Raw genomic sequence first — 25,991 nt, 5'->3', positions numbered from 1 at the left:
CTCCATATGAACTAGACTCCTGGCAGCCCCACATTTACCATGATGCTCCATGATCATGGCACTTCTGTGATGCCCTGTAGTGACTCAACTAGATAGGAGGCTATGATGCTTGATGGGAGATGTGGTCCAGCTATCCAGCCAGACAGGAAGGAACTATAGGAGCAGATGCCTCCAGAATGATAACTCTCATAAGGTTCTGCCTGCATCACCTCAAGGGGAATGCAGACCCGTGTTTGTTCAAATGTCTTGACACCAAAAACTTTTACATTTTCTGGCTGTCTCCCAATAGAAAAATAGAAAGCAGCAAAACCAACAGTTTCCTGTAAATGATTTCAATTTTGCAAAGACCACATTTTCCATCAAAAACCACTGATAGGAAATTACCATAGAGCTCTAGTTTTATTAAGTAAATGTGAAAGATGTGATCTATTTTAGGAGATACAAATAAATGCTGTTATTAATCAGGCAAGAAAACTAATCTTTGGTGCAGCACTGCTTTACCCCAAGGTCACTGCCCAATTCAGTCTTCTAACCTGACAAGCTGGTTGAAGTGGAGGTGATTTGTTCAGGTGACTGATAAATGTATTAGATTAACTATTGCTTTATGTGCTGAGGGAACAATGATGGACACCATTTTATCATTTAAAAAGAATAAATTGGTTGGTGGTTCATTAATCTGAGACAATGCCCAGTTGGAGAACAGCCTTCCTGCAGCATGAACATAATTATGCTTTGACAGCGTAAGAAAAGTCATCAACACAAAAAGGTGGTGAGGGGTGAGGGGAGCGCAGGAGATTATTGGCAGTGGGATAAGGAGCTTTTCACCTCTGACAAGGTCACTACTCTGGGACTTGATCAGGTGAGAAGTCACCAAAAGTGGGTCATATCTGCTGGGATACTTGGTACATTTTTGAAAAAAAGGAGTTAGTTAGTAGCAACAGTCTAGTTCTGCTGTTCAAGAAAGCACATTACCAAATACAGCCATGAGGACTACTTAGGGCCTTACTGGTAATATCAGCAGAAGAACCAATGACTTAATGTGCCCAGGGGGCTGAACCCAAGGGGATAAACTCCACTCTCTCATTCCTGCTGGTGGCTTGTCTATATTGGGAATGACACATTATTGGTAGGGTAGCACAATCAGACTGTTGGCTATCCTTGTTTGGGGTATAAACAGAAGACTTCATTTTCCCCAGCTTCCTGGCTGACTCCTTACACCAGCACTACTTTCATCAGCAACTCTTAACAAAAACAACATTTGACCCTGGAGGTAAAGGAAGCTAGAGGTGAAAGCATGACTGTTATCAAAAGAGGGAGAAGCAAAGAGGTCACACTTAGGCTTTTCAGTCTGTGGCCTTGAACCCAGGGCCTCAGCCTGTCTGACACAGATCTTAGTGGTTTCTTCTGACCCTGGATGACCTTCCTACCTGGCTGCCTATGACCTGGTATGACAAAGCTATCGTATTGTTATGGTATGTCAAACGTCAGAGACAGTGGTCCTTGGGGATAGATGTCTCAGAAAATGTTTCACATATCAAGAGGACAAAGGAAAAAATGAAAATATCCTGGGAAAATGCAAGCATGTAGCTATCATGGGGCCCTCAGCACAGCTTGGCAGAATGCTGCAGGTCATGGATGAGGTACTTTGAGGTAAGCTCCAGACTCAGCAGGGCAGGAGCCAGGATTAGACGCGGGAGCGGCGAGAGACGCGCGGGTGAAAGCTCGCTGTGCCCCCGCTCCCCCGAAGCCCCCCAGAAACCCTCCAGTAGCCGCGGAGCCCCCCGCTGACCCCCAGCGCAGCCGGGGTAAGCGGGGCCCGTGGAGAGAAGGGGCTAACCCCCTTAGTGTGTGTGTGTGGGAGGCGGCAGCTGAGTGGAGCCGGGCCGGGTCAAGCCCCGCCCAGGCCCCTACTTCGCCCAGCCCCCCAGGGAGCCACGCGACCGGAGCCGCACAAACAGGCTGCTCAAACAGGCGCGCTTCTCTGCCGGCGCGTGAGTTAGCGCGGAGTTCGCGCGGGGGGGCGTGCGGGAGGGCGCCGGACCCTGCCTGCGCACCCCCCAGGGTAGAAAGTCCCAGCCGTAGCCAGCCTACCTGAGGCATGACACGGATGGGCACGCGCCGCACCCCGAGGGTCCCCTCGGGCTCCGCGGCCCCCCCCCCGGCACCTCAGAGACGGCCACCCAGACGGAGCCCCTGGTTCCGGGCTCCATGCAGACGGAGCCCCTGGCTCTCGGCTGCGGGGGCTGCCTGTCCCTTTTTCAGGCTCTGGGGCCTGGGAGCATGGCGACCTCCCCTTGCGGGGTCTGCTCCCTTTTGGGGTCTCTGGCACGCCAGCTGGAGGAGCTCCAGGCCACAGTCCACAGACTGCGTGCCATCAGGGACTGCGAGCAGGAGATAGACTCCTACTGCCAGGCCCTTCTCCCCCGGGAGGCAGAGAGTAGATCACAGTCTCCCTCCAGGCCAGAGGAGGACTCTGGGACCTCCTGCTGTGTCCAGCCAGGGGCATGGAGCAAGGTGGTCAAGGGCCCTAAGGCCCGCTGCACCAAGGCCCCTCCCCCACCAGAACTGAGCAACAGGTACACACCTCTTGCTGCCCCAGCAGAGCCTGCTGAGTTGCAGTTAGGCCCATGTTGCCTGTGGGGGCCGGCAACTCCCACCCCTGCTCTCCCCAAGACAAAACGTAAGGTGTTTGTTGTAGGAGACTCCCTCCTGAGGGGGACGGAGGGGCCAATCTGCCACCCCGACCCCTTAGCCCGGCAAGTCTGCTGCTTCCCAGGGGCCCGCATCCGGGACATTGCGGAGAGGATCCCCAAGCTCCTCAAACCCACAGACCACTATCCCATGCTCCTTATTCATGTGGGCACCAATGACACGGCTCGGAGCACTCCCAGCCGGGTCATGAGGCGCTACAGGGATTTGGGAGCGGGGCTTAAGGGTCTGGGCACACAGGTAGTGTTCTCGTCAATCCTCCCAGTCTCAGGCTATGGGCTGAGAAGGGACAGGAGGATCTATGTGGTCAACCAAAGACTGCAGCGCTGGTGTCATCGGGAAGGCTTTGGCTTTCATGACCACAGCCCGCTCTTTGGCGAGAGAGGCAGCGAGCTGCTGGGAAGAGATGGTCTCCACCTCTCTCCCCTAGGGAGGAGGCTCTTCTCAGCCACACTGGCTGACCTGCTCCACCGGGCTTTAAACTAAGCCCGCTGGGGGACGGGGGGACTACCGCCACTGCTGGCCCACTGAACAATCCTTGCAAAACCGGCGGATCACGGCACTCAAAGGAGCCCACCCCAGCCCCAGCCCTGGTACAATCTGTGGGCAAGGAAGGAGCCCCCCAGGGGGCACTTGCCTGCCTGTACACAAATGCCAGGAGCTTGGGGAATAAGCAGGAGGAGCTCATCCTCCTGCTCAGTGCAAACAATTACCATGTCATAGGGATAACGGAGACCTGGTGGGACTCCACCCATGACTGGACCACGGGGATAGATGGCTATACCCTGTACAGGAGGGATCGTGTAGAGAAAAGGGGCGGGGGTGTAGCTCTCTATGTTAAGGAAAGCTACGCGTCCCTGCAAGCCGATATTGGCGACCAGGGTGGACGGCTGGAGACCCTCTGGGTTAAAATCCGTGGGGAACACGGCACAGGGGACACAATGGTGGGAGTCTATTACAGACCTCCCACCCAAAGTCCTGAGCTAGACCAGGAGTTTGCCCAGGAACTGACTGAGGCAGCTTGCTCCAGGACCATGGTTGTCATGGGTGACTTCAATTACCCGGACATCTTGTGGGAGGATCGCTCAGCAAAATCTGAGCGGTCGCAGAGCTTCCTCTCGTGCGTGGATGACCTCTACCTGACTCAAGAAGTCTATGGGCCAACGAGAGGCAAAGCGCTGCTCGACCTGGTGCTGGCTACTGGGGAGGACCTAGTCGGCGACCTAGTGATCGATGGGAAGCTGGGTGACAGCGACCACAAGCTGATCACCTTCACCATCCGCCGAAAAGCTGGCAAGTCAGTCAGCAACACGGAAGTCCTTGACTTCAGGAAAGCCGACTTTGACAAGCTCAGGAGGCTTGTCAGTGAGGCCCTAAGGGACTGTGACCGCAAGGAGAGGGGAGTTCAAGAAGAGTGGTTGCTCCTCAAGGGAGCGATTCTCAATGCACAAACTAAGTCTATTCCATCTCGGAGGAAAGGCAGCAAGAGGGCACAGCAGCCCCCCTGGCTCTCCAGGGACCTAGCAGACCTCCTGAGGCTAAAAAGAAAGGCCTACAAAGGATGGAGGATGGGAGTCACCTCCAAGGAGGATTATTCTGCACTGGTCCGGTCCTGTAGGGAGCAGACCAGGAAAGCCAAGGCTGCAACTGAACTCCAGCTAGCTTTGAGCATCAAGGACAATAAAAAGTCCTTTTTCAAATATGTGGGGAGCCGGAGGAAAAGCAGGGGCAACGTTGGACCCCTGCTGAACCAGATGGGGCAACTGACAACTGACGCCCAGGAAAAAGTCAGCCTATTAAATAGGTACTTTGCGTCGGTCTTTCATCAGCCCCATGGGACGCCCGTGCCCGCTACAGGGCCGGGAAGTCCGGGTGAGGGTGATCCCCTGCCCTCCATTAATGCTGACTTTGTGAAGGAACATCTTGAGAAGCTGGATACCTTCAAGTCAGCCGGCCCTGACAATCTTCACCCCAGGGTACTCAAGGAGCTGGCGAGCATCATAGCCCAGCCTCTAGCGCGGATCTTTGAAAACTCTTGGCGCTCTGGTGTAGTGCCCGAAGACTGGAAGAAGGCCAGTGTGGTGCCTATCTTCAAGAAAGGGAGGAAAGTGGATCCGGCTAACTATAGGCCCATCAGCCTGACTTCTATTCCGGGGAAGATCTTAGAAAAGTTTATTAAGGAGGCCATCCTTAATGGACTGGCCGACGCCAACATCTTAAGGGATAGCCAGCACGGGTTTGTTGCGGGTAGGTCTTGCTTGACCAATCTCATTTCCTTCTATGACCAGGTGACCTATCACCTGGACAAGGGAGATGAGATTGATGTCATATATCTTGACTTCAAAAAAGCCTTCGATCTGGTGTCCCATGTTCGTCTCTTGGAGAAACTGGCCAATTGTCGCCTTGGGTCCCCCATGATCCACTGGCTGGAAAATTGGCTCTGGGGTCGGACCCAGAGGGTAGTAATTGATGGAAGTCACTCATCGTGGTGTCCTGTGACCAGTAGCGTCCCCCAGGGCTCTGTCCTTGGACCCATACTGTTCAACATCTTCATTAATGATGTGGACACTGGAGTCAGAAGCGGACTGGCCAAGTTCGCCGATGACACCAAACTTTGGGGCAAAGCATCCACACCAGAAGACAGGCGGATGATCCAGGCTGACCTGGACAGGCTCAGCAAGTGGGCGGATGAGAATCTGATGGTGTTCAACGCCGATAAATGCAAGGTTCTCCACCTTGGGGAAAAAAAACCCGCAGCATCCTTATAGGCTCGGCAGTGCTATGTTGGTTAGCACTATGGAAGAAAGAGACTTGGGGGTCATCATTGACCACAAGATGAACATGAGCCTGCAATGCGATGCTGCGGCTAGTATAGCGACCAAAACGCTGGCTTGCATCCATAGATGCTTCTCAAGCAAATCCCGGGACGTCATTCTCCCCCTGTACTCGGCCTTAGTGAGGCCGCAGCTGGAGTACTGCGTCCAGTTTTGGGCTCCACAATTCAAAAAGGATGTGGAGAAGCTTGAGAGAGTCCAGAGAAGAGCCACGCGCATGATCAGAGGTCAGGGAAGCAGACCCTACGATGACAGGCTGAGAGCCCTGGGGCTCTTTAGCCTGGAAAAGCGCAGGCTCAGGGGTGATCTGATGGCCACCTACAAGTTTATCAGGGGTGACCATCAGTATCTAGGGGAACGTTTGTTCACCAGAGCGCCCCAAGGGATGACGAGGACGAATGGTCACAAACTACGACAAGACCGTTTCAGGCTGGACATAAGGAAGAATTTCTTTACTGTCCGAGCCCCCAAGGTCTGGAACAGCCTGCCACCAGAGGTTGTTCAAGTGCCTTCATTGAACACCTTCAAGATGAAACTGGATGCTTATCTTGCTGGGATCCTATGACCCCAGCTGACGTCCTGCCCTTTGGGCGCGGGGCTGGACTCGATGATCTTCCGAGGTCCCTTCCAGCCCTAATGTCTATGAAATCTATGAAATCTATGAAATTAGTGCAGGTCTAGATGGAGATAGATGGACAGAGCCATCAGAACACTGAAAACACATACATCCCTTTCCTGTACTGTAAGCCTGTCCATCTGAGATACTCAGTCTCCACAGTTCCCACAGACAAATACTCAACCCTAGAGGTGGTCAAACCTTGGAATTTGTTCCATGAGACATTTCTGATATTTCAAAATGTGCTTTTGTTCTGATTCAGAATAACTTAGGATTGATGCATCACTCTTGTAGCATTGTAACTTTGTCAGAACCTCAGTCCTGACCTACAGGATCCCTTGTTGTTTCATTTCTCAGTTCTCTAAAGCCTACCTGCTTTAAAATTTGTTTTCTTCTTTACTTTCATTCTTCTAATAAGTGAAACATTTTGGAGAGTTTGAGCCACAGAAGGCATGTCCATTGAAATCAAAACTCAAGAACAAAATGTTAACACATGGAAACAAATTTCAAAATTATCCAAAAAAGTTTGACTAATTCTATTCCACCGTTTACAACACAAGGTCCCATTTCTAATGTCAGTCTCAGCAGTCCATTACTTGGCTTCACAATTGCCAAATTCATTCAAAACATTAGTTCTGCAAAGGGACACAATGGGATGAATTTGGTTCTTCTGAATTACAAAAGTTTGCTTTTGATTCTGATGGCATACAACACTAAAAACATTCAGAGAGACACCAGATCAGTCCTTTCTGTGTTAGGCCCTTGGATATATTGGTACTCACTGTCAGGGAATCTCCCAGTGCTGCTATGACTTTGATGTCAACTGGCCGTAGTTCATGAACTAGACAGGAGTGAGGAAAACAAGCAGGGTTAATCATGATTACTGAAGAGTCTTATCATTGATTAAGGTCCTGCTCTTGCTTCCAGTGCAGTCAACAAATATTATTTACTGACTTAGATGCAAAGTTCTACACAAAATCAGGCATTAAACTAGAATAAGGAGTAAACACTAGCAATTTGTGTCTGTGCCCAGCTTGTTCCAAATCATTTGGTTGAATAACAGGGAAGTAAATAAAGATTAAAGCAGCCTTTCACATGTCACAAAAAGACTGAAGTTGATTAGATTTAAAAGTTGATATACTTGTTCTGTTTTGGCTGTAGATCTATATTTTCACTCACTGCTCATCTATAAAGTATTTGTGCTAAGTCCATACACAATGTACTTACTGTACTGCAGCGCATAGCAGGCTTGTCCAGGTAGATCAAATCTGCTGGGCTTCTAATCAACCTGAGTAGACTCCAGCTGTCATGCTGCTGCTATGCTCCCCATATGTTCCTGAATATTATGTTTGCTGAACATGCCAGGTATTGCAAGGTACAACGTGCTGCTAAATATTCTATGCCTAATATGGTAGTTTTCTTTCTAGTGATCATTTGCAGTAATGGAGTTTTTTTGTTTTTGCAAGCAAAATTGAAACCTTTTCCTAGGTGGTTTAGTGTAAGTAATGAAACTAAGTGCTCTCTCACCTGATGTTGGGACACTTTTAGATACTTTCTGTTCAGGACACAGCAGGTCACTGCCCCAATTCTTAAATGATAAAACAACAAGAAGTCACTTTGTGGTTAGAAGATATGAGCGTGCACTGGAATATGCTGAGCTAACTGTGCCAACAAATCAAAAGCCAAAGAAAAATAAGTTCTAATTATTAGTTGCCTAAGCTCAGTAAGTCACCTTGAAATACTGTCTAACATCAAGCAGTTAAGTGGGTCAGAATATCATTGGTGCAATTTCATCTAGGTCTGGGGTGGCAAAGATTCAGTCTGTATGCCAGATCCCACCAGCAGAGCCAAATCATCCAGCCCCGCCCCTGCCTCCCTGATGCCGGTGCAACATTAAGCCTGAGATATGGGAAACTCAGGTTTGAGAGCCTCCTCTGCCTGCCTGAGCATTTCTTCATATGAAAAATTCTGCTCCAGATCAGCTAGAGCATAGACTTGCCCTTGGTTCCCCTATATCCCAGGCCAGTGACCTACTGCTCCATGAAACAATTCGGAGCGGGGCATTTTCATTGCACTGTGAAATGAAATCAAATTTTGACACCTTGAAAGGTACTGTGATACAGAACTGTCATCCTCCAGTCAGGTCTAACCATCAAACCTTACCACACCTGCAAGACCTACCAATAGGTGTTATCCTTATTTTGCAGATAAGAAAACTGTCAGTTGCAAAGTGTGTCTGTTTAGCAAAAGTCAGGAAGCAAGCCTGGGAATACCCAAGTTACAGTCCTGTGCTACCTGCACCACCTCCCTGGGACAGCAACCAGATCTGCTGAGAAGGCAGTGAGGCAGGAAATTTTTTTAGCTGGCAATTTCTATAAGATCAGGGGTTTCCACACTTTGACTATACAAAGACCACATTAATCCATGAGAATATGAGGTCCTCACCTGATTAGCAGAAAAATCAAGCCCCTTGTAGCTGCCCTTATATTTAACATAACACCTGCAGATCATAGGTGTTACAATCTGATTAGAAGCTATTATGAGAAAGGGCAGCTACATTCATTTTCTGGAGTGAAAGGAGAAAAGGCAGTTTCTACTCTTTCCTCTGCTTCTACCATCTCTTATTTTTTCCCCAGGCCACTGGATCTGGTCAACAATCTTTAAAAATGTAAGCATCATGAGCAAGGAAACTAACAACCCAACTACCTATTTGGCACTCCACAGTAAAATCATACTTAGGAGCAACAGTCAAGGAAGGTGAATGGCTATTTCCCTTTCAATTCCCACCTGAAACAGTTCTACGAAATAGCCCCTGCCACCCTTTGCAACCTACAAGGAATGGAGGGATTTTTACAATTGCATGTGGAAATGAGGTCCTCAAATGTGCACCACGGAGCACAGGTCAACAAGCAAGGACTTCATTAAAAGGACTCCACTAGCCAATCAGAGCATGGCTTTAGGTGATCACCTTTCCCCAACTGTGCTCATATCAGCTGAATTGCATGACACTAGGAAGCTGGTGTACCCTTCAAGATGCTTAGCAAGAGATGGTTATCACCTCCTTTATTTGGGTTCCTTCTCTGCCTGAATCAAGTCTCCAAAAGTTGTTTTTATCTCCTCTGATCTAACAGAAAGTGAAAGCCTTCCTTTAAGAGCTATTGGTACATCTGGAGCACAAGGCAAGTTACAATATTCAGCATATTTTCTGACAGTATTCCCACTTCTGTTGGCTAGAGTTGCTGAAGTACATGGAAATGTTGCCTCTAGTGGTTTGAGAGGCTATAAACCTGCCTTAGACTTGCATTTTGGGGCCAGTGGTAATTGGTTTCTCTCCCCAGTACTTGGCACATTTAGATCATCTAACGTAGTGAGGTATCTCCTGTGACTCAGTGTTAATGTTTCAGTGAAGTGTTCCCACTCTGCACTAACTGATACAACTGTTTGCAAGAACCATTTTAAAATGAAAAATTGAAATGCCTGGTCACGGAAGGGAAATGTAGCTGTGGATTCAAAGGCTCAGAGTAAGCTTCCTTGTCTGTAAATTCACAGTGATGTGAAAATGTGCCCACTAGAGAGGAGCAATGTTGTGTCTTATGTACATATATAATATACAGCAAGCAATACAGCAGTTACCTGAATTGACCCATTACTGGAGTTTTTGTTCCTGTATGTTCCCAGGAAGGGCTTATGCTGATGAATGAAGAGAGAGAGAGAAATGTAAGACCAGGCCACAAACAAATGGCAAAGCAAAAGGCCAAGTGATGTCAGGATTTATGACACTGAAAGATAATGCAAGTAGAAATGGCTTAAGCCATAAAATGTGGATATGGATGTTGAAGCCACCCCCATTCTCAGCATTCAAATATAGGGTTTTGGTTTAGACATTGCAAAGAGAACCAATGAGAAATTCAGATCTGGGTTAGAATTTTAACTCTTTCCCCTCCCCAGCCCTGTCCAAAATATATTTAGGGGTTTTTGGATCCATGATGCTTTGAAGAGCCCTGTTGCTGTAAGAGATGGGAAGTCTAGATGGTTCTGCCTGCCTCAGTAGTGAGGAGTGAAAGCTTGAGCCCTGGCAACCATGACAACCTTTTCCCACAAGCACTGTACAAACACAGTGGTGATCTCTGTCCTTAGCTCCAACCGCATATAACATGGACACATGGGGACACCCAGTTCATGCAAATCAGAGATCCTATTAAGATGCTTGCTGCTCCCTAACGAGAACAGCACATGAACCCAGGCCTAAATGCAGCAGGTTAAAGAGACCTTCCTACTGCAAAGCAAAGCAGAGTTATTCCAAACTGTTTAAATCAGAAAGCATGTGTATAATTTGATTAAAAATCCCCTTGTCCCCTCTTCAGGCATTAATTGGAGATATTTGTTTGTCTTTGAATTGGCCCATTGCGCTTATAAACTGTTTGCTTTGGACTTTAGGGTCCCTACAGCCTACTTCAAAAATTACATGCACACATGCATGGTATGTTTGGAATTGTGTCAAGTTAGAGAAACAAAGGGACAGAACAGATGGAGCGCGTGGACATCTGAAACTGAAGACATTTTATGTAATAACAGATACACTAAACAACAGATGGAATTCCCTAGAAACAGTCTTCCATTTTACTTAGGTACTTAGCTGAAAGCCTTCAAATCAGAGCTTTCTAAGTAAGAAAAGAGCTGCTGTAAGCATCTACTAGGACTTCTTCAAAGTGTTTCAGACTTGCCATGTTCTAACCTCATTTTTGGAAGTAACGAGTATACATTCCTTACAGTGGACATGTCTACATGAGACGCTTACTGCACAGTAGCTTAATACCACTGTGCCGTAGTGTGGTGGTTAAAAATTGTGCTAATAGCTTACTGTGCAGTGTTATAATGCACAGTAAGCGTCACAAAAAACTGTGCACTGGTGCTACTGAGCAGTAACTCTAGTTACTGCACATCTAGTTAGTACTTTATTAAGCAAGTATTAAACTACATGTGCAGTATCCAAGGTGCATTAACGAACATGTAGATGTGCCCAGTGAGTACCAAATATTTCACATCCCTCCTACAAAAGTAATGTCTTCTAGCCAGGGTATGTGCAGGGAAAGTAGTATAAGTACAAATCATGTTTGGTCTGAACAGGAATATTTTTAAGAGAATCCATTAATGGGCAGGCTGAAGAAGTAGTAATTTAAGTGAACTGGAGAACCAGGGAAAGGTGCTGATTAACAGTCCAAGTGACCAAAATCCTGCATATCTATAGAATAGGGTCCAGAATAGACTGCAATAGTGCAAGCTTTCCCTCATTGACATGGATCAATTCTGACGCAAGGAGACCATCTTCCAGGATGACACTGGAGCTCAGGTCTCCACAGGCTGCTGAGTCCTTAGTCTCTCTGCTGAGATCACCAGGAGAAGTGCCAATCAGAACCATCTGTGATAACATTTCCGTGTTCTTGATGCCTGACTTCCAAGAACTACCCTGAAACTTTATGAGCTTGTCCTGTGAAGGACAGGTAGTTTCTGAGGAGTTTTGAATCTGAGATTATGAAAAAGATACAGGGATAACTAATCCAGTGTTCATTTTTACTATGTTGCATGATACTAGAGCAGTTGGACCAGTAAAATTAATACCAGGTAAACATGGAACATTTCAAATAGCCCAGTAAGTCTGTGGAACCCATTGCTTTAGAAGACTATCAAGACAAAAACACCACAGAGCTGGTTTAAAAAAAGGAATGGATAAGTTTTGACCACAAGTATTTGTAGCAATACATGTCAGATTGCAGAAGTAATTAGCTCTTATGATGCAGGATAAGCTCCTCATTCTACAGGTACAGAAAGAATCTTCCTCCTTGTCCTCTCATTGCATTCAGTCAACTTCTTCTGAGGCACCGCTTATTGGTCATGTCAAGGCCCGGAATACAGGACCAGATGGACTGGTAGTCTGATCTGCTGTGGCTGTTCATCTGACGTTCCAAACCATGAGTTGCACTTGTAATCTTTTCACAGAGGTGTTAACATTATCTGGTAGCTGAATGCTCAAATGCATATCATGAAGGCAGGGGATGCACACAGACCATGATGCTGGGCACATTAGAAATTTGGAGATGGATAATTTTTGTGCAGGAACAAGGTAGAAAAAGTAGGACATCCCTCACTGATATATAGCAACTCATACAGCCATGGCTCACCAACAAATAGAAGTTAGAGGTTACAAACAGTGAAACAACTGTTGTGGTGGTATAAGGAAATGCACATGTTGGAGGCTGAAGGCTACATAAAGCTCCATAGATCCAGTGGAGGGGGGGGAAATAAAATGAATTATATGGCATATATACCCACTCTTTAAAAGCAGTCACTAGAGGCCACATTTTTTAAGGTATTTGATGCTTAAAGATACAGGCAGTTGCCTAGTGGGTTTTTTAGAAGTGCCCAGTTGTCTAACACCTATCAATTTTACTGGGAAAATCCGTTCTGAACCCTATGACAAATGCCACTAGACATATATTTATTTCTTCAGGTGTCAAAGTACTTCTAAAAGCCTGAGCAAATATGTTAAAATACACAAGTTAATCACACTGTTATTTCGTTTTTGTTTGGTAGCGTAAGGCCCAGAAGCACTGAAGTAATTCTGATGAGAGACTGTTCACACATAGATTAACAGAGAAGCAGAATTTTAACAGACTTGTTTTAGGAAGAGTCAGTCCTTTCCACAGAAAGAGCAAAAGCTGGGCTACCCCAACACCCTGCTTCTACAATGGTGCTGTACTTACTGCAGTTGGACAGCTCAGGGCAATATTAGCTGTAAAGTCAATGGATTCCATTTTCTCTCCTATAGGCTGAAGCTTGTGGGGAGGAAAAAAGAGCTTCAATCAATTTATTTTATACTTGTGTTCTCTCACTTCATATTTCTAGTGCAGTTTTAATTCCAAGAACCCAAAAATGCTTTACCAAGTGGTGATAAACTGCCTGTGCCTATAGATCTTGATTTGTTTGCAGTTGAAATGTAACCATTTCTCAGACAGATGACTTGATGACTGTGTAACTGAGCAGAATGACAATAGACAGCAGTTTCGAATGGGAACTGAAGACACATACTACATTTAGTTCAAACTGCAAGGTTTAGGATGGCAGAAGTAGCTGTAAAGGAAATTTGCCAAAATATCAGGGCTTAAACTTCTTCCTTTTCCAAAAAAAGGTTGTGAGGCTGTTAATGAGGACTTGAATTTTTCTGCCTCATTGGAAAAATGGTATGTCTAACAAAGGAATTACCTATACAAGAGCTCTAAGGAAAACTAATCCAAATTAACTAAAGGTGTGAAATTCAAGTGGATTAATTAAACCACATTAATTCTGAAGTGAATCCAAATAAACTGAATATAAAAGCCACTTTAATTCAGAATAAGAGATCTTCCAAGAGGTGGACTAATGTGTTTCATGTAATCTACCTTAAATATACCTCTTTAGTTAATTTAGATTAATTTTTATGAGTGTCCCTGTGTAGACAAGCCTACTGCTGATGTGTTACACCACTGGGACTCAATCTCCAAACTCCTATTTCACCACCTAGTCAATAACTGACTTTCATCAACACTGACTGGTAGTGAAACTTTCTTGGTCCCACCAGCTGTGGCCCGAGCTGTCTAGTCTTCCAAATACAAGCATACCCAGACAAGTGGCTCTTCAACTTGTTACCTGAGGCTGTCTGTGGGGAAGTCATTTGTTTGTAACTATAAACATAAATTTAGTAAGCACTGGAGAGGCTTATCACTTTGAAAGCACATTCCCCTGATGGACCATGCAAATTTTAACTAAGGCACTGCAGTTTTTTCTTTTGAACTGAAGTATTTTTGCCACAATTCAGCTAGAGATCTGTATGATGCAGCTTGTTGGTTACAAGTGACTGCTTGCATAGTTCTGAGCCAGTCAGGAGTAAACACCACTGCCCCATTTTAACAAATATTACACAAAGAAAATGGTTGCAAAGGTGTTTTGAGCCATGCTGGCTGATGAACATTTTAAATTGTGTACAAATGCATGCCATCCTACCATGGTGTTCCAGAGTACCCGGGAGAGCTGAGAGTGGGATTTCTGATTCAGATGGAAGCAGTCAGGTGCAAAGTAGGAGAGATCTGAACGTCCATCCTAAGGGTGAGAGCATGAAGGACATTTGAGGGCAAGAGAATCCTTAATGTTTTGTTAGTGTACTTTGATAACTTTAGAACCGAGGCTGTATATTATTTGCCCTTCCATACACAAGGCCGGTCGGTTGTCTAGGGGGAAGAAATGAGGTACTACTCAGCAGGCTAACCAAGTACTACAACGAGCCAACTCCTAAATAAAATTATGATGTGTAACAAACAGATCTACACCAAGAAGGAACTAAAAATGGGATCACTGAATTCCATGGTTTTTGTGTCCAGGACTTTCACTCAGGGATGCAAATCTCAGAGAATCAAACTCCGCACTCTCCTTCTTAATGAATTATCACCAGCTGTACTGGATCTGCAAATCACATTGCACACTTCAATGTGCTTACATAGATGATAGCTGTTGGAAGTGCATCACTAATAAATCCATTAGTGATGCAAATGAAGGAGCAGAATCTAGTTCCTGCTCTTGTAGCTGCATTAGGACTGCAAGACTAACAGGTTAAAAAAAGAACAAAAAGAATGTTTTTGTCACTAAAATTAACAGATATGATAGTCAGTTTTCAGAGCAGAACTGTACCTTCAGAGCAGTACCTGAAGCAATTTAGGTTTGAAAGTTTTAAAAGCTAGGTTTGCTTGTGGGATATTTAGGGCTGGTTAGGAAAGGCTGGGTTATACATGAACCAAGGCCAACAGCTTTCAATCCAGAGCTGAACTTCCTCAAAGTTTGAATATGTTTTGATCCAGAGGTTTGGGATGGCTGCTTAGAGGGGTGGGGGCCTACTGCTGAATTGGGATCCATTTCTGATCTTCTTCAAAGTCTGTAACTAGGATTTTGGGTCAGACTAAAGTATTGACCATTAAACCATTGGCCACTGAAAATCATACAAGGACCGTTAATAATATACCAAAATCAACAATATCCGTATTCAGGAACAATATGATTTCAAGAGTGCATAGCAGACGCTGATGCTTTACTTTTTATTATCCTAGATGGATTATATGCCATGCACTCACCCACCCCATGTAGAGAGTGACCTCAGACCATACCTGAAGAAGAGGAATCTTGGTATTTCGAAAGAAAGGCTGCACCACCACAGTGAAATTCTCATGGGTATCATACTTGCCAGACTCTGTTAACACCTGAACACTTTCCTACAAGTGAGGAAAAGGACCATCATCAACCATTGAAACTTTTGGTCATCCTTAATTAGTATTTCAGGGTACATGTGTATCAAGAGCAGATGGGTCCTTCCTTCCTTAAGCTGAGGAAGTCAGGGAGTGATGGTATCAGAAGAAAACTGCAAAGCCTCTTTTTTGCCTGAGCAGCTAATAAGGTTAGAGTGTAATGGGGCAAACTGATTCTGAGGGAGTTCTCTGAGGGCTTGCTCCTGGTTTTGATATTCAAAATAACAATGAGACTCAAAGCAGTCATGTCTGGAGCAGTTTTGATATTCAAAATAGCAATGTGACCCAAAGCAGTTGCGTCTGGAGCAATAGAAATGGACTCTTTTTAGGGAGGGGGAAAGGAAGAGGGAGAGGGAGATATAGGATACCGTGAGTTATGGAGTATAATAAAAACTGACATATCACTGGATAACCCAATCCCCTACCTCAGCAATAGGCAAAGTGAATGCACCGATTCCAATAAAGATACCTTGTAGGCTCTTGTAGCTTCTGTCACCATCACCAGTTGCTGTGAGCCTTCCTTCACTGGGAGAACACAGCCACACAGATTGCTGAAGAAGAGGTTAAAGAGGTGGGAGATATATGAGGGATCAGATAGAAGACTGTGGAGGCAATCACCTATTATTCCCTATCTGTGAGAATGCCTGAAGGCCCCTGCCTTCTTTCACAATCTTAAGTATCAATTTTATTATCTGTCCTTTGCCTTATGGATGGGTCAAAATCTCTTATCGGCTTGGCTACTTCTTGAAGCATATCAAGGCAACATGCACTACTCTCTGTCAAGTTATGTCCCATGACTCAGTCACCTAAAAGACTGTTGAGTTGTACTGCACACAAGTTGCATTTCAAGGAGGTATGCTTTGAAATTTACTAGGCCACAGGTAACTGACAACAAATATACCCTCATACCCAACAAGACAATGCATTGTCACAAGATGGAATTTGCCTCTATGCAAAGGGTCAGTGCAGAGACGGTGGATCACCTCAGTCCCACTTAAGCCTTAGGAGAATCTAGAAATCAGAGCCTAATGATTAGGCCTTTTAACATTTAGCCCTCTTGGAGCTACAGGATGAAGTCAGAGCAGTAACAGAAGCCCAAATGTGCTACACTAACCACTGCCTGGAGCTCATACCTGTCTGTTACCACAGCCCAAGAATGGACTGCTCTGCTGGCCCCATCTGAGCCCAGAGACACAGCTGTCTGTTTCCCTAACTAGAGCCTGAGGAACCTAATATTCCATTACCCTACTCCTAACCTAGAAAATCCGACCACACTATAAACCTGGCCTGGGGAGGCCTAGCAGCCCCCAGGATAACCCCAACACCAAGAGGCAGAATTTCCACTGATGCATCTCTGGACTGGATCACCCAACTCCTGCTTATCCTAACTGTACAACAGGAAACCTAAGTCTCATTTTTTACCCTAACCCTTAATCCCTGCACCCTACAAATCTCAACCTTAGATTGATGGAGTTGAATCTAGCCAGTCCAGTGAGCCCCCTCAGGCCCAGCCCCAACTGTGAGGCTCCAGTTAGTTGAATCCTGATCTAGCAGTCCTTGCTTATCTCTAAAATAATCCTGTCTGGCAGGCCTCATCTGTCCCAACCCTCACCCTGGCTTTGAGTGCTCTACCAGTCCTTGCCTTAACTCACACCCAGAGAATCAAACCATCTGTGAGCCTAACCCTAACCTATTGGTCCTATCAGCCCTACCTTCACAGCTAAGCTTGACTAAGAAGGCTCCCAAAGGTTCTCGAGCACACTATTATACCCATCTGTAACCAGGCTGGGTGAAGTCTGCCTTTCCCAGGCCCAGTCACAGCCACACACTATGCCTCAAATAGCAAAACATAACAGCTCTCATAGCCCTATAACCTTAGCCTGGGGAAGCATAACAGCCCAAACCTTCTTCTTAGATAGGGAGTCCTGCTCATCCTAATCCTAATCTTAGCTAAGTGATCTCTGTCCATAACAATACTAGCCCTAACTTGCCTCAGTGGTCACCATGGCCTGGAGGGTTCTGCCAGGCCCAACTCTTATTTAACCAGCAACCTCAGCCCAAACCAGCCATAATGCTAACATGCCTCAATCCTAGCCAAACCCAATTAGTCCTGTCCATCCTTACTCCAAGTCTATTATTTCACAAGTGCCATCAGCTTCAATGTTTTCTTTATCCCAATGATCTCTACCAGCACCAACCATAACCCTAGCTCAGAGTCCCACTTGACTCAGCCATCACCCTGACCCAGCAATCCCCACCAGCCTTAACCCTGACTCTAGCCAGGCAAGCCTTGTCTGTTCCTAACCCAAGCCTATCCAATGAACCCTCTGTCCCAGTCCTAAGCCAAATCTGCTGAGCTTCACTTGCTCCAGAAAGCCTGCCCACTCCAAATCTATTGCTAACCCAGCTGCCCCAACTTTATCCCTTTGCCCAACCAGCCCTTCCAGTCATAACACTAATCCAATGACTTCTGGCACTCCCAACCCTAATAACAGTGAGCTCTGCCTACACTCACCTGAAGCTTTGTCTGCTGAGCCCTGCCAAACCTAATCCGAATCTAAGTCTATTACTAGTGTAGGATTTGGGTCAAGTCTGGGAGTGTTCTCCTGTTTCGAGTAAAGTAAGCAGTGGAATCCACTGCTAAATCCACTAACTAAAGATGTGTATTTAAGGTAGATTAGATAAAACACAGCAGTCCACCTCTTGGAAGCTCTCTTATTCTGAATTAAAGTGGCTTTTATTCAGTTTGTTTGAATTCGCTTCAGAATTAATGTGGTTTAATTAATCCACATGAATTTCACACCTTTAGTTAATTTGGATTAGTTTTCCTGAGAGCTCTTGTATAGGTAATCCTTGTATAGGAGCTCTTGTATAGGTAATCATTAGGTACACGAGGACTGGGGTTGTGGTTTAAGATCATGTGCTTAACCATGTATAACCACAGATTCGCAAAGGGACTCCCAGCAATCCCAGCACTAACTTGGCAAGGGTCAAATCTTTCTTCTGTAACTATAACCCAGGACCAGGTAGCTGCTTGGGGATAACTGAAGACTTGGGACACTTGCTCTTGTAATCCCTTTACTGTACTATAGCAAAGCCACCACTAGATAGCCTCATCAGGCAGAAGAGTTCAATGTGAACACTGCACATGGTGTCTACTGGGATCTAATGTGGTCAGTGGATACCAGGTTGCCTCTGTGGGGAATTATGGAAAAGAAATCGTGCATTATCATCATTAACAGTCAGTGTGGACGCCAGAGGAGGCCAAAACTGCCTTACTCTTCTAGATGTGTGGGGCACTGTCCTTGGCTATCCTGAAACATCTGCCTCAAAGGGATGAGGTCCATTACTTCAACCAGATTCACAAAGGCTCTGGGAACCTGAAAAGAAAGTCAGAGCATGGTTTAGCAGGAGTGGGTCATAAGACAGCAATATATTTATTTAAAGACAGTGTCCAGCTGTTCATTCATTTCTTGTTACTGACTTAACCATGAATTCCCAATTGCTGTTCTTGCTCCTTCCCCCATCTCATTTGCCTTGACTTTTCCCTTTTTCTGTCTATGACTACATTGGTGCCTGTCATTCCAGGCCATACCTCATTGTTTGAAATTAAAGAAATAACAGGATGTGTTATACAACAGTAGGAGACATTTGCAACCAGAACTTATGGAGGAGAAAAAATTGCATACCACTGATTTATGCCCTAACACAGGCCAGTGCATTGACAAAATAACACCACTTACCTCTGCATGCAAAATGTCAAGGGCTTCTTGAATGTGCCTAGTGAAATTTACAGCTGAATAGTGATTCTAGGAGACATAGAAGAGAATGGAATTGCCATCAATGGAAGGTCACAAGTGGCGTCAGAAGAAGAGATGCTGCATTCATTCCCTTCCCCTTCCTTCTACCTTGCTGCTCAGCTGCTTTCAGTGGATGATCCTGCTCTTTTCAGCTCTACATAAGCCACCTTGGAAGGAACTCTATGTGACTGTGTGCTAAATGGGTTAGCCTGAAAACCCATTTCATTCATGCCTTGTCCTGCTGCTAATAGTTGAAATCATTGTTAGGCAAAAGCGTGCTAGCCCTGGCCAGCCCCACAGGAGCTTGGCTAGGCCTGTTTAAGAGCAGTTAAGTTATCATACCACTAGGATTCTACCTCTCTGCTGCATACTGGGTGCAGATGAACTCAAGGTGCTCATGGTAGTGAACACAGTAGAGGTGTATGTATGTAAGAATCAAGAGATTCGGGGTTGGGTTTAAAACTGGAGGCCTCTAACCCCTTCCCCCAAGCTCTCCTCAGAGCAGCTTTCTGAAGGTTTTCCTCCAGTCTAAAGCAGCCTACAACCCTGCTTCTAAGAACCTTCCTGCTCCAGGACCTGTGGGGGATGGCAGGGTGAGCTGCATAGGTTTTCTAATGGTGGCTCAATGCAGTATACATCTTCACTGGCTGGCAGTTATAGGGCTTCTGTGGCACCTACATGTCACCAGACTGCAGAGAAAAGAATCTCTCTCTCTCTCAGAAAGACAGAAGAGGTAGCCTCTCTCATACACTTCTACTCTGGTCGTCCTTTTAAATCAGTTTTTTTTTGTTTTTTTTTTAAACAGCCATACTGCTGCTCACTGCAACATGTGTTAAAATCAATCCCTTTACTCACAGGGTCTTTGCAATAGTTGCACAGATCATTGGCTCCAATTAACACAGTGATGATCTTCCAGTCGACATTAAAGTTAATTCTCTGTATAACAAAGAAAAGAGAAGTTCAAGTTGACTACACTCCTGACTGATGTGCACCCTGTGTCCTGGAAGGCACATCTGTTATGTGAAGTGACGTTGTTTAATCTTGCAGCATGAAAAGGAACAAAGTCCCAGACAACTTACCGGATCATTTTTCATTAGTCTCACCAGAGTTCTTGCTTGGTTTGGTAATCCCCTGTGGAAGAGGACAATCCATGAGCAATGGAAATACTACCTTGCAGAATATGAGCATCCATGGAGAGAATGTTTATTCAGTTACCTACATGACTCCTAACCTTCTCAAATCCATGCTACTGTCACAAAGTCAAAGGCCTTCCTGAGTTTGGCAACTCAAAGGGCTAAGGCTTACTAAGTTCTGCAGAGAACAGCACATGGGAGAACAATGTGACCAGCAACATGCCCTTGGCTATCCAGCCTGAATGACCATGTGTCCAGTTACAGCCATGTTCCCTGAGGGCACCAGTAGCACAAGTCTGGAATAAGGCTAGAACTAATTTCTCTGAAATGGAGAGAGAGACACCTTAATCACTTTGCCATTGTACGTCTCACTCTTGGGGTGTATGGCAACACAGCCTTCCCCATTTAACAGGGAAGCCAAGTGACTTATCTAAGTTTGCATGGGGAATCAATGTCATAGACAGGATCTCAGATCTGTCCCATGCCTTAATCCTCCTTTGCTGTATAATTCCTAGAACAGAGGAAAAAATAAATACATAGAATAACCTTACAGTTTTTAGAATGCCAGATACAGCAAAATCCTTGTTAGCAAACAGCATGATTAGAACTGGGGAATAAATCTACTGAAACTGCAATGAAGCTTCAAATCTCAGGCTCTAAATAATCCCTTTAATCAACATCTCTGTGTACACTGAATATTTTCAAACCTGCCGTGACTCTAAGGAAATGTGCCCAGCAAATATTGAAACAAACTGCTTACATTCCTGGGGCTACTGCTCAGAGTTAGCACTTCACTCTCAATTACAGCAAAGAGATTTTTGCAAAGATCTTCAGGCAAATGAAAACTGAAGCTACTTATCAGATCACTCTGACAGAGACTAAACAGACCGGCTTGCTTTCTGTATGTCTGGCAAATGCCATACAATCTTTGTCATGGATTCCAAGTTACTTAGACTAAACTGATCACCACTGTTCAGCTGCCCTGACATCCTCTGAAAAAGATAATTTGAATGGAAAGTTTTGCCCTTCTAGGCAGCTCTCTAGTTTTGGACTGAACTGTATTTCCCTCTGGGTCTTTTTTAGAAAAACAATCACTGACATCATTTCATGGAGTACATCTACTGACATTAATGAGCCCAACATGCTTATGGTTTGTATGGAAACAAAAGCTTTGCTACCCTGTGCTGTGCTAAATAAGCCACTGAAGGAGGAATTTGCCCTCACCTCCCTATCAGCAAACAGGCCAAATATTAACACAAATATATTCACTTGAGAATTGCCTTGCTCTGCATTTATTTGTGAGGCAAATGTTCTTATAAGCATATAAGATTTTTCTCCTATCTGCTTCTGGTTAATCTTGACCAATGCCACAAGCAGCTTATACACCTCCCATTTTTACCCTTGGAACAAACATTGCATTAGTCCCAGGACAAGTTGTGTGTGTGTTTGTCCTGGAACAGAAATGTCCTGGGATTGGTGTGTACACACATCACCCTTCCAATCAGGGTGTAGCAAGTGGCTAAATGCACTACAACTTATCTTTGATTGATTAAATAATGCAATCCTGGGACAACTGTTCAGATGCACTTTCCAAAGGCCTGGGACAAACTGTTAATGCTACTGGCCATGTGAAACTTTTTAGGGTTTGTCCTGGGACAACAGATATGGATGTCTAAACAATCCCACTTTGTCCTGGGGTAAAATGATTTCTCTCCAGACAAATGCAATGTCTGTTTGTAATCAAAGGGTCAGGATTTATTTTTTTTTTGTCTCATTTTGGAAGATGGCACTTCCATTCACCTAGCACCTGCTACCATCAAGCAAGGCATATAGGCTTTAATGTTGACTTAGAAAGGAACTACCTATTAAATCTCACCTATGCCCCTTTTTGCAACAACCTGGATTTCCTGTAGAGCCTTTCAAGTATTTATCCAACCTGAGCCAGCCTGGTTGAAAAGATCAGACCAGATTGCAGCTGAAGAAAAACCGACTACACACATTTCCTTTTTTTGTTTCCAAGGCAGATTTCAATTTAAATTCTTCAGAAATGGGCTAGTTGGGTGAGAGACATAACTCATTACGTCAGCTCTTTCCCATCCTTGCCTTGATTCTTCTTAAAGTTTTTATGATACCAACATAAGCTGTTACCACAGAACTATCACCTCCATATCCTGCTATAGTGGTAAAAGTGTAGAAAAAACATCACAACTTATAGACTTGTTTTATTCAGAGCTAAAGTTACACAGCAGCACACAGACATAATTGCATTATGGCAGCTGATGTGACTCCTAAGGGGCAGCTATCAATTTAAAGCACTTAAAAAGTTACATTTGTCCATAGCTTTAGGCATAGGATTTACTATAGGCACACATTTATATGTTGTGGGTGACCAGGCATGTCCTTCAAAATGTGCTCACAGTGAGGCTCATGCTTAAAAGCTTTGCCAGCTGAAGGACTACAAATTATTTCGACTCCCATATATCCAACGGGTCCTTAAACCCCAAACCCAACATTTCATAAATGGCTTGAGAAAACACTGTGAGCACCTATAACTGTATTTAATACCACTAGGTACACAGTCTTGACCTGAGCAATCAAAACAGAGACATGCCAAATAGATCAGTTTTGAAAACATTGGCCTCAGCTTTCACTTATAGACTATATTTTTATCATCTGGGTAAAACGAAGAGGGATTTCTTTGTCTCATAAAGAATGAACTCTTGATAGCATACTGATACAGAGCCAAACATCTGAACTAAGAGAAACAGTTCCTCCCTCCCCATGGTGCCTTGAAATTCAAGAACCACACAGAGATAAGTTTATCTCCTCAGATAAGACTATAAATATCCTGTGACAGAAATGAACTTGAGGAAGGGAGCAAAGAGTTCAGGGACATTACCACAGTATCTGCTTAGATGGAAAAAAACTCATGGGGCATGTCCAGATGACCAGGAACGTGCACTTTGTGGCACCTCAAAGGCTTTTGAGGTGCTGCAAAACACATGCGGTGCACATCAAAATGTTCTCCACTCTGCATATTTGCAGCATGGAGCCAAAATTAGATACTGGGGAATCCTGGTATCTAAAAAAAAACATGAAAAAAAGAGCCAGGCAGTGTATATGGCTGCAGCATGAACTGCCCAACTATTTCAAGCAGCCACATCTTCAGCTGCTGGCCAGGCTCGGTGTTCCTGGATCACTGGTGCTGGAGCCCTAGGAGGCCTCCCCCCCCCCCCCGCCAGACTCCAAGTAAAGCTGCTGGAGCCAGCCCAAGTGTGGGCCTCAGCGTACCCTACCCCACTTGGGTGTATTTGCCATGCACCAGAGCAAGCGTGCAGGGGTGTTCCCCCGGGACAAGTAGCAGCAGCACAACTATGTGCTGCTACTATTTGTCCCCAGGGAAACACACGTGTGCCCATGGAGTGCTTTCTATTAGTTTTATTGGCCTTTCCACAAGGGGTTGGCACTGTGTTCTTTCCCACACTGCTGAATATTCACAAAATAACATTGCTGAGGAAAGTAGAACAGCTCCTTTTCCTTGTGTCTGTCCAAACCAGGTCCTCAGAGATGGTGAGAGAAGACTCTTGGCTTTTGTCATCTGGAAAAAGGCAGGCAGATTTGCACCTAATAGACTAACTAAACTAGAGAATGATATAATTTACTTGGCCTTCTGCCTGACTTTGGACTACCATGGCTAACTACCTCTGTTTTGTCATCTGGATAATTGTCTCATAGGGTTTACGCTGACACCCATCAGCTCAGTTCAGATGGGCTACCAAATAGCAATCTAAGAGCAATGAGTTTTGCTGCAGTAATGCCAACTCTCATGAAAAAATCATGAGACTCCCGATTTCCAAGTCAGATTAACTCTGACTCATGATCTCCTGATAGAGAGATCTGATCTCGGGATTTTTTTCTTCAGACACAATTAGAGAGCGCTAAGCTTGTAAGTCTGTGGAGGAGAAGGGGCAGTGGCAGGCAGATAGAGGCCCCCACAGTGAGGGAAGGAGTGGGGTAGGGGCTGGGGTGAATAGGGCCCCAGGGCTGGGGGAGACATGGGGGCACATGCCCCACAGATTTGTGCATCAGGCAAAGGCAGGCTGCCTGCTGTGGGCTGAGGCTATGTGCCCTGCTGCCTTTGCCCCAGGAACTGCATGCACACACTTCAAAAATAGCATCTCATGATTTACATTCCAAATCTCTTGATTTTTAAGATTTTGTCTCTCAATTTTTGACACAGTGGGGTTGACAATTTCAGGTGGGGTTGTATCAGTAACACTGCGGTGCCTAGTCAATCTGTCATGCATTTTACAGTAAATAAGACTGAGGTAACAGTTTTAGTGGTCATTCTTACTGAAGCAAACAGAAGGAAGTTAATATAGTCACATACTCTATCATACATGTGCCAAAATTAGGCTCACTGTATGATTGAGTCAGTGTAGGACATTTTTAGTGCCCCTAACCCCTGCTTGCATTTTGCTGCTCATGTGAGGAGTTGCTTCCCATGGAAACACAAATTAATTCAGTCTTTACTACAAAATGAGAATGCTTCCCTTTCTTGGGAGAGGGAGAGTATGGGGAGGTGGGGTGGAAAGCAGTATTTCACAGCATCTAGCTAACAGATGACGCTCAGTCATCTCAAGGAAAACCAGGAATTTACTGAAAATACTAGGATGAGTCAGAAACGAGTCAAAGCCTGCAGGAGAGTAATAAACAACCTCTGATAAAACCCTAGCTATCATTGCTCAGTCACAGTGAATGCAAAGAGCTCTCCTGGCTTCCAGATTCAGCTGCCAGGTGAAGCTGCTGGGGAAATAATGAGGAATTTTTTAAATGAGAGAGAGATTGAACTAGAGGGCTTTTTCTTAACATAGCATTTCTAACCACCAACAAGCACAAATCAACCAGAACTCCTGACCAAACTGTGGCTACTCCCAACTAACTCAGTAGCTAGCTGTTTGGTTTTTTTTATTTAGACAGGCCACTCCCACTGACAGCATCTTTTACTAAAAAGCCTGGTACTTTTAGGACAAGAACCACCTGGAATCTCTTCCAAAAGGGAACCACACAAGGGATTAATCTATTAAGTCTTTCCAGTGTTAAGCTGTCTTTCCCACACAGGGCTGAAGCTAAAGAACCATATTCAAACCCAGTGCAAGCTACTGTAACCACCATTCAGTTAGTGAAGTTACAGTCATGTCCCCCCAGGTCTGAAATTGGTACAAAGTTTGTCTGGCCAATAACAATACTACATAGGACATCACAGGTCTCCAACTATTTTTTTATTTTCTCTTTCAAATACTCTTCCCAACACTTCCAAATGTGTAAAACTTCCTTCATGGAAGAATTCAGCTATTCCTTCCTGGCTGATCTGTGCAAACCCCCCACACTTTCATTTTGTAACCCATGCTATCCATTTTTCTGAAAGCCCCTTGTGCTTCAAGTTGTAACTCACATAAAGGAAAACAATCTCTGTGCTTCCTCACTCCTTGGGCACATACTAACATATCCTGGTTTCATTCTAAAATTCAAGTGGAGCTTGAAACTATAGACTGAACAGAGCATAAGCCCTG

The 25,991-nt window shown here is 45.0% G+C and overlaps 1 protein-coding gene across 1 annotated transcript in view; it reads right to left on the bottom strand.

Moving 5' to 3' along the window:
• PLB1 (phospholipase B1) overlaps positions 1-25,991 on the bottom strand; it is a 96,973-nt gene that overhangs the window by 24,841 nt on the left and 46,141 nt on the right. The window contains exons 25-35 of the mRNA XM_014597985.3: positions 20,365-20,416; positions 20,141-20,221; positions 19,229-19,294; positions 18,765-18,865; positions 15,955-16,036; positions 15,348-15,452; positions 14,197-14,292; positions 12,921-12,992; positions 9,793-9,849; positions 7,687-7,747; positions 6,942-7,000 (exon numbers count right to left, since the gene is read on the bottom strand). Coding sequence (XP_014453471.2) covers positions 6,942-7,000; positions 7,687-7,747; positions 9,793-9,849; positions 12,921-12,992; positions 14,197-14,292; positions 15,348-15,452; positions 15,955-16,036; positions 18,765-18,865; positions 19,229-19,294; positions 20,141-20,221; positions 20,365-20,416 — 832 coding nt within the window. The remainder of the gene's footprint in view (positions 1-6,941; positions 7,001-7,686; positions 7,748-9,792; positions 9,850-12,920; positions 12,993-14,196; positions 14,293-15,347; positions 15,453-15,954; positions 16,037-18,764; positions 18,866-19,228; positions 19,295-20,140; positions 20,222-20,364; positions 20,417-25,991) is intronic.

This window comes from Alligator mississippiensis, chromosome 1 (genome assembly GCF_030867095.1).
Source record: "Alligator mississippiensis isolate rAllMis1 chromosome 1, rAllMis1, whole genome shotgun sequence".
NCBI classification, from domain to species: domain Eukaryota; kingdom Metazoa; phylum Chordata; order Crocodylia; family Alligatoridae; genus Alligator; species Alligator mississippiensis.
This window is presented reverse-complemented; position numbering and strand designations above follow the sequence as displayed.